This window comes from Pygoscelis adeliae, unplaced genomic scaffold (genome assembly GCF_000699105.1).
Source record: "Pygoscelis adeliae isolate BGI_AS28 unplaced genomic scaffold, ASM69910v1 Scaffold131, whole genome shotgun sequence".
Taxonomy (NCBI): domain Eukaryota; kingdom Metazoa; phylum Chordata; class Aves; order Sphenisciformes; family Spheniscidae; genus Pygoscelis; species Pygoscelis adeliae.
The window spans coordinates 403,974-413,400 of NW_008824058.1; the positions used below are offsets into that span (position 1 = coordinate 403,974).

The 9,427-nt window shown below is 37.3% G+C and overlaps 1 protein-coding gene across 1 annotated transcript; it reads right to left on the bottom strand.

Annotated features, from left to right (window-relative positions):
- Positions 1–432: 432 nt before the first annotated feature.
- On the bottom strand, positions 433–6,836 carry DAPL1 (death associated protein-like 1). The gene is made up of 4 exons (XM_009334035.1): positions 6,782–6,836; positions 6,329–6,416; positions 2,143–2,206; positions 433–552 (listed from the first exon to the last, which is right to left on the bottom strand). The coding sequence occupies exons 1-4, from the start codon at positions 6,834–6,836 to the stop codon at positions 433–435; spliced, it is 327 nt and encodes a 108-aa protein (XP_009332310.1).
- Between the last annotated feature and the right edge of the window lie 2,591 nt (positions 6,837–9,427).

Below are 9,427 nucleotides of genomic sequence, written 5' to 3' on the forward strand. Positions count from 1 at the left end.
CTAAGGCATACATTCAGCATGGAACACCTCCCCCCAAATTAAAACAAAAAACATGCCTTTCAGTTGTGAGCTACTTTCTTCGGGTCATGTTCACTTCAGCTTTGCTATCATTAAATTAAAAAAAAATAAAGTGAAAAGAGGGCTGACAGTTTCCGGTACTCAAGTCAAAATTCACACAGTAAACGAAGCTGTTAGACTTCTTGGCATTGAGTGATTACTGTACACTAGTAAAACCAGGTTAGACAGAAGCCACGACATTTTAATAAATCCCAGTACATTTAGTAACTCTTCTTATGAAGTATTTTATTGTCAGTAGCAGAAATGCAGTAAGATACAAGGCACACAGCTTTTGTTCATTTTACCACAATGTGCTAACTGCTATTTAGAATAGAAACTCACGTTTAAGTAAACATGAGTATTTTAACAAGTATCTTAACATTTCCGTGGCTGTTGAATAATGTATATTCTTTTAGGCAGTATGAACTTCTCCAAGGCAGGCTGTGGCCTTTGGTGAGCCACTTGTAATGCTGCTGCATGAATTCTGTGGCTCATCTGTAACATTAAAGGGAGGAAAAAAAGTTGTGACAGAATACAGCTTTTCTGCTATTTTCTTCCTAAATCCCATCATATGAAAGTAGTTTAAAAAACAGTAACTCCACAAAAAGTTCAAATGATCAATACATAAAACTCATGGTGACTCTGTACATTTAATTATAATTTCTGTTTTCAAAGTGCTATTAGCCTGACTACCTTCAGTGAACTATTGATTATTTTTTTCCTCCCTTTTTTTAGTAGTTCATAGAATGAGCTGTCAAGATAAGGAAAGCAGAGCAAATAATCTGTATGCCAGAGTTAACAGCAAGTTGCTTCAAATTCTTATTTTCCCAGATTCAAATCATCATCATTACAGTATCTAATTATCACTTTCTAAACTACTGAGGAAGCTTCATGTATGAGATGCTGGAAACCAACAGGAGAAGGAAAGGATAGGTCAGAACACAGGAGATAGGGACAAGTGGAAGAGAAACAGGATGGATTGTTCTGTTCTCCTTAACAAACAAGTCTAAGCAAATACTCAACCTCTACATACTAAAGCTATAATCACATCTGTTGATGAAAGGCTTATATTGAAATGATGCAATTGATGTTTTACCAAGCTCTATGGATGAACAACTCTTGTATGCTTCAGAATCTGAAGACTGCAAGTGTATGAAAAATAGATGATAACTGTCAGAGCTTCAGATTATCGTGCAAATTAAAAAACTACTTGTTAAATCAACTCTTGCAAAGTGTAGGTGTAAGAGTCTGCATCAACAGCCTAGCAAGAGATACTGGACAGTAGTGGTAAGCATAATGATGAATAGAAGGGTCCATCAACAGCTTTGCGTCACAAAATTTTAAATGATCTCATAGTATTTCCAAGGGAGAAGTCAAGATACTTGACCATAATGTCAGGCCTCAGGTGAAATAGCTGCATATGCGGCAACAGTGGAAATATGCTGTGCCTGTTGTCTCGGGGCTCACTTAACAGCGATGATTAGTTTGATGTTAGCTTACTATCTTAGTATCCACTGTGTACTTGTCAGTGACACTACCCACCTCCTTCAAGAAGCTATCTTTTCGCTTCTCTAAGTTGGATCCTTACAGAAGTTAAAGGATAACTTTTCCACAGTGGGATAAAGAACTGAAGACTAGGTTTTGTTCTGGGTTGTAATCCCAGCTCTGCCACAAACTTACTATGTCACTGATAATTCTTCCCCATATTTCAATAAATCTAAATCAACATACCACTTTAAAAAAAGGACACACCTTAGTCTCTTGCTGTACTTTTCTGTAACAGGTATACATAACTATCTTGGGGCTACTTAGTGTTAAACAGGAATGGAATCAAACATAGCAGAAAAAGGAGAGAAGGCTAGTTACTTTTTAGCCATCTAGCATTTAAGCCACACAACCGTTAAAGAAATAGATCATCTCAAGAATATGTAGTGGTAGATGACAAACCTACAAATGTCAGATGACAGCAGTTTAAGGAAAATCCATTTTTTGGGTTGTTGGGAGTTTTGGGGGGTTTTTCCTTTATGTTTACCTTTATGGAGAAGCCCTGACAAACACGTATCTTGTTCTTCCAGATGTACTTACTTTGCTCAGCACTTCTGCTAGCAAGACATCCATGTTCTGAGTTTCTGAAAAACTGGCAATAGCACTGTAAAGCAAAAGAAGAAGGTATTTAGCATTTCCCATCCCACAGAAACACTTGTCACTTTAGTTTTCCAGACTTAATACAAAACATTTTCTAATAGAAATTAGGTTTTGGAGCTAAATCCTTTAATCACATTAAAGGCTATATGATCTTAAAAAAAGGTATGCTGCCTCAGAATAGAACAATGCAAAATCTGTGTTGCGGGCTGTTTTATTTAGATATAGTTTTATACAAAAATCTATATAAAATATCCTTAAATATCTCAAAAGGGATTTTTTTTGTATACTGTGTGGAGTAGCTTCACAGAAGCTGAGCACTGATATCCAGAACTACAAAATTTGACTTCGTAATTTTCTTGATTCCAACCTAGACCCATGAAAAAAATTCACCCTCTGCTTTTGGGGAGTGTTTCCTTTGACAGCAGCAATTTGTCAAGCAAGAACTTTTTGCGCAAGATTATCCCATTAACTTCTTCATATTCCAATGAAGAGCAGCCATGTTACCAATATTCCACAAATAAAACAATCTGTGGATATGAAATAATTTAGTTCAGCAACAGGAAGAACTATGGATTGCACATTCTTCTGGTGATACCATTATTTGCAGTGACACATCTGTAGCTTAAAATGGAGTAAAGAAAAATCATTATTACGCTTACACATGGAACCAGATACCTTAAATGTGACTCTTGAAAGAGCAGATACTACTTTAGTTAAGTTAATGATTCTGTGGATCAGGCAAGACATTTCCTACTGAAATTTCAATTTAGCCATCAATACAGTTTGCCACACTGACAAATGTAAGTTATTCAAGATCTGTTTATGCCATCAGATAACTAGGACTATGGAAAAGACAGCAGAAAAATTACATCCAGATAACTGGCAATCAAGGAAAATAAAAGCCTTCTAACTCCGGAAAAAAAACACAAACCAGAAAAACACTCAAGTCAAGTTATTAAAAAATAACAACAAAACCCCAAGAACACGCCAAACTTTGAATCGTTTCTCAAATAATGAGGTATAGCCATATGAAATGTATTGTCAGAAAACTGTCAGGCAGGCATCTAGTTAACAACATGATGCATTACATTCTATTATGCCATATATTACACAGCAACTTTACAGCAAGCATGTTGGTTGTTTTTTTTTTTTTGGAACTAAATCTCAAAGCTCAGCTCCTGCCAAAACCAGTCTCAGCTCTGAGTAGCCACTTCAAGCTGTGACAGTGACTTTGAGCCTCTCAGATAATCTCATCTGAATCAGAAACTTAGAGGCAAGGAGTCTGTATATGACAGCTACTAAGCTACTTTACAAAGTTCTCTGTGACTTCTGTGATTGCAACCTGACAATGAAATCCATCATCCCAACAAGGTATGTATACTATATTGAGTAACCATTGATTCTGTCGCAGAGAACTAGTAAAGAAGAAAGAAGTCGGTGTTACTGGCTCAGCTTTGTTCCAAAAATTGTATTTTAGGTTAGTGTCCTCCAAGCCAGTGAGGAGAAAAACACACAAACAAAAACCTACAGTGGTGATTTCTGTAGCCTGCCAAGAAATAGTGTCAATATGTCAGTGTTAAATATGGCTAAACCCAGTTAATTTAAAAGTTATCCATCTGATTACAACATTTTAGAGAAAAAAAATAAAATCACATCTTGGTCCAAAAACTGAGTTCAGCTGTCAGTCTAGTCACAAGCTTCCCTTTTAACTCTTGGCAAAATAATCTATTTCACAATGACATTACTAGATTACAGTACTTTGTAGTGACTGTCAGACACACTGATACTATGATTGCAATGTACACACAGACATTCAACCAAAAAGGAAGCCTTCTCTGACAACAGCTAAAGATATTCAGAAACACCAGAGGTAAATCTGTTTATGAAAAGTGATATAGGCAACTTAAATCTCAGTGTGGGGAAAAAAAGTGGAAATCAGAACAAAGTCGCCTGGACTGCTTACCTATCCTGTCTAATCCAGGCTTTTTAAATGGTTACCTTGGTACTACAGAAACTCCATAGTATAGGTGGCTCCTTTCTTATAGGTAAAGAGTAACTGATGTCCCTAAATCCCCAGCAGTGGAAGGAGTAATTCACAGCTTTCAGGATAATTCCAAGATATGCTTTATTAAAGACATGATTCTAGAGCTGTTCCTGGTTTGGACAGGCCTCTTCAGCAAGCCCAGAGCAAGCTATCATGAGGACAATACAAAGACTGCTTGAAGGGAGTTCTGTTCTTAAGAGATACAGCAGAACACTTAATCTTGTTTTGTTTCAGTTTATTTTTATGCATAAAACTAGTCCCAAATTGGGACTACAGGACAGGCGTCTACATCCAGACAGAAATCAGAACCCACCCCTACAGGTAAAAATATTTGCTTACAAGTGCTTTTTCATAGCAAGATGACAAAGTCACTTTTAAAGCAACAACAGATGTCTTTCCTACCCATACCTAATAAAGTAATGCTCAACAGTTTCCAAGGGAAGAATGAATTCCAGGCTGTCCTCATTGTAAAGTGAGCGAAACCCCCATCTGCTCTCAAGAGCCTGCAAGATCAGAGTGTGCTCTCCTCTTGGAGCTGGGCCACTGAGCAGCAAAAATTTAATGTTTTAGAGGGCTAGGAAAAAAGTGTACACTAGGTGCAGGAGCATTCATTAGTGAAGGATATCATAGAATAGTTTGGGTTGGAAGGAACCTCTAAAGGTCATCTATACCCAAGTTCCAGTCTCAACTTACACATTCTTTTGAATGCTGACAGAAGGGATAAAGGTATTAAATGCACAAGTTACAATGCCGAGTGGAATTTTAGATCCGCCTCCCCAAGGACAGTACTTTAACATTTTGTCTTATCCCCACATATCTCAAGTCTTTTTCTATAAGCCTTTTTTCTATGAAACTTCAACAGGAAGCATCTACCTCACTGGTGAAGGCAAGCGACACAGCAAGATATGTACTATTTTTAGCGACAACAGGCTAAAATTCAGGTCTTCCATTTCCTCACGAATACCCCAATCATCATATGGAGGAGGATATGTACACCACTTTGTTGCGCAGCAAGGTCATAGCTTTCAGGACACAGCAGATTTGTCCCAAGAGCAAGTCACTGGATCAGGCTCCTTTGAACAAAACCTTAGTGTCACACTGACTCATTTCTGAACGTCACAGTAATTATGAGGGGTGCTAGGTACTCTGCAGTAACTATGCAGTTCTAGGTATGCCCCAAAGAAATTGCAGGCTCTTAAAGGAACTTTTTGTGTAAAAAAGAACTTATGTGGTTGAGATAAGGAACATCCAAACTGGGTGGCCACTGAGAAAGTTTAAAATTGCAATAGAAGCAAAAACCCCTGTATAAATCCTATTTAGGCACTGAGTTCCATTTAGGATTTGGACTCTAATGCAATTTCAGGAACACCACAAATCATTAAAATTTTACCCTCTTATCCTTATATTGGTCAATTTAACTTTTTGTTAAGTGATATGTAAGAAAAGTACAGATATTTTAGAAAAACATTCAGTCTTCATCTGAAAAAGCTGTAAGAAAATATTTGTTTTGATGACCACTTCAATCAGTCACTGCTACCTTATTCAAAAGTAGAAACATGCCTTCATTTTGGGGCAAAATAGCTTGAGTAACCTTATGAAGTAGAAAACAGAAAAAGCCAAATTAGATTTCAGATTGAAATAGGAGGTATAGCCTATACAGGAGATAATAGACTCTTTGGGGGTGGGAGACGTGGGTTTAATTTCCTAAAGAACGAGGACAGCCTAAAATTCATTATTATTTCACTGGAAACTGTTTGACCATTACTTTATTAGGTACAGGTAGGCAACACATTGTTTTGATTTCTGTTCCACAACACACGACAACAGAGAAGAGATTCAGCCTTTGTCTTTCACTGCAAGACATCGTCCTTAGGTTTTTGAAGTTGGAGTTTTTGTGGGTTTTTTGTTTGGTTTTTTAAGTCGATGACTACTTCAAAGTTGCCTTTTATCTATGAATTGCACAAGTTAATTTAAAAATTAAACTCTTCAGAGATTAAGAGTTGTCTTTGTTTTCAACCTTCAGCCCATTACCTATGAACTTTAACTATGGTGCAGTGGGGAACAAGCCCTGCAGTGCAATACCTTGTCTTGTCTTTTCCTGGAGGTCTAGCATTTTTCTCAACAGGTCTGTCTTCGTGCTTTTTAGACACTCTCATACCTCCAGCTTTGACTGCAAGAAGAAAATACAATTTATGTGAAAATGTCTACAGAATTACATACTGTACATTATGTACGCTTAGAGAAGAAAAAATACTCATACCTAGGTAATTGTTAACAAGAAATCATCTTTCAATATTTATGCTTCACTTTCAAACACACACAGAAGTAAGCCAAAGAAATCCAGCAAAGACTTTAAACTTCTGTGTCTTGGCATACTCAAATCAACTTCCAAATACTATAACCAAGAAGTCAGAGGGGTTTTGGTCACTGCTAACTATATTAAATCTTAACACCTTATTATGTGAATATGCATTCTTCCCCCATAAATATCAGTTGTAATAGTTTCCACTTTAAATTTAAAAAAGCAAAACAAACCTCTAAACACTTTCAGGTTTTCAAACAATGCCACTAACAGCGATAAAGGTTTCATGATTCACTCAAGGTATTCCAGAATAAACCTAACAATGCAAGTAAGAACTAGCTGCATACTTATCTTGTACTTGTGTTCTAACATGTTTAATTATATTTTATTAAGGTATCTGCCAATCACAAAACCAATTAGCACTAATTAAGCTACAGACAACCTAACAATAACAATTTAAGTTCTGAGGCATGTCAGAAAATTCAATTCTGAACAAAGAACATGTAAAGTTAAAACATCTTGTTGAAAGAAATACTTTCTCCCTGTTCACGAGGGTATTTTAAATTTCAAAACTGTGAAGAACAAACTTCGTATGCATTTCTCATTATTTTGAAGAAGTTGCTTCATCCTACAGTTGCTTCATCCTTTCTATTCTTATCATGAATAATCATGACCGGAGTTTTCAAACTCAAATATTTGGGGGTGGGAGTGAATAGGGAATGGAGAAAAGTTTCAAGAATTACTCAGCTAAATAGCATGAGAAATGTATTTGGCCATTTTCAGGGGAGCAGATGTGTCCATCTGTAACTAACACCCTTTTTCTATCAAATCTGACTACTCACCTTGTATTTCCTGGTTGCAGGTTTAGTTTTAGAAACCAGAATTCTCCTTCAGTCATGTCCAAAGCAGACTTACAGTGCTGGAGTTCTGCAATATCTAGACTTGGCTTTTCTATTCAAAGTTACATACGTACAGTTAATTATACTGCTGTATAAGCAGCAAATGAATCGCCTAGCCATCTTACAGCTGCAAATACACTAGAGATCTAGACCAAACCAAATTATTTTGGGAGTCTAACTGCAAAATGAAAAGTCTCCTCTGAAATGGAAGTGTCAACCATTTCCAATTATCCACCAGTGAAGCAAGATTCTAAATACCCTCAGCTCACAGGTGTAAAACTCTTCCTTGTCTTTGTAAGCAGGAGATAACAAGAGGCATCTTTAAACACGAATGACAAAGGATTTAAAAAAAAACCAAAACAAAACACAAAAACCCCTGGAATATTTCAAGATCTTAGACTGATGTCTTCTTGACACCACGTTCCCTTTGTAACAAGTTCATCCAGAACACCAATGCAAGTTATCCCAAGTATTCTTCCACAGCTTATTAGGTGCTTAGATTTTTTGGCTTTTTAGGAATGAGTCAAACAGCAAACGGGAATCCAACTAAAACGTTTGAAGTAGATAAAAAAAACCATAACTCAACGTAATCCATGACTTTTGGGTTGGGACCTTCACTAAGCACACATGTGCAGGATCGGCGATTTCTAGATACCAGCATTTTTTATAGTTCTAATTTAGGAGGGTGAAGAGATCCAGACACACAGGGAGGCAAAGACATTTTAACACTATGAAGCTTTACAAAAAGCACAAGGGGGAGCTGAGGTGTTGGGAGGGTGAGTGGGAAGGAGAGAGATACCCAAAATGGGAAAAGATATTTAAACACTAAGTGGCCAATCAGGAATTGTATCTGCTACCAACAAGCCCACAGAAAAAAGTTATTTATAATGATTAGAAATAATGCAGGACTTATTTCAATCTTTTCACTGACCTGAAAATACCTGCTAGTAGCAGCTGTCAAACCTGCTCATACACATCCGTGGCAGTGGAAGAGTTAAAAATATGGATGCTTCTGGAATGCACCAGAAAGCTGTTTTGTAATTTGGTTTTTTTCAAAGCAGTTAAAAGAGATGTCAAAATTTTAATATAGAGTTCATTTTTTTATTTTTCTAAGTGCCCTTCAAGCCATGTAATCTAACAGTTAAGAGTTAGGAACTAAGTGCCAAAATCTCTACTAATTTCCATATTTAAAACACCATATATTTTTAAAGAAAGAAAGAAAGGAGGAACATCCCCCTTCCCCCCCCGGAAAAAAAACAACCCAAAACCACAACACCAAACCCAAAAACCCAAACTGAAAACAAAGGCACCGAGCTCTGTTGAATCCCGAGGTTACTTATGGATACTACGGTCAGAATAAAGGTGCCCACCTTCAACCTGCTTTGTTCACTAAGCACACAGCTGAAACAACTCATTCCTGCCATCCCTAGTCCTCTGCCAGAGATGGTCACCTCTGCTGCAGTGACAGATAAGCCTCACAAAGACGCAGTTTACCATCACACAAATTAAGACAAACCAGTACATGCAGTAGGTCACTGACTGCAGTAGTTGAAAGGCGCTTTCAGGTGCAACTCCACCGTTCCTGCCACACACAGAGACACAAAAATCCAGGAAAGGACTGGAGACAAGTGAAGCTGAAAAAAACTACTTACACCATAAATCCATGTAAAAGCATGCTTTAAAAAAAATAAACTTTCAAGAAAACAAAACAGATTTTAGGGGTACGATGAGAAACACGTTATGCCTTGTGCTCTTCAGGCAATAACTGCTCCTAATAAACCGGGGGGAGTGGAAACAAACCCTAATTGGCTTAGACTAGGCAGCGACTGTGCAACAGTTCTAAAGGCTAAGTCTACAGAAGCTCTGTGTGTGTACCCAGTACACGCGGGAAACAAACCAAGTTCTAATGCTAACTCTGTGTTTTGAGATACTAGCTCCACACAATTAACGAACAGGCAAGCATAGGAGCCCATTACCGTC

Coding starts and splice junctions, on each gene's coding strand:
- DAPL1 (XM_009334035.1), bottom strand. CDS start 6,836: ATGAAACCTTTATCGCTGTTAGTGGCATTGTTTGAAAACCTGAAAGTG. Junction 2,207..6,328: donor CCAGGAAAAGACAAGACAAG/GTATTGCACTGC, acceptor TTTGCTTTACAG/TGCTATTGCCAGTTTTTCAG. Junction 553..2,142: donor TAGCAGAAGTGCTGAGCAAA/GTAAGTACATCT, acceptor TTAATGTTACAG/ATGAGCCACAGAATTCATGC.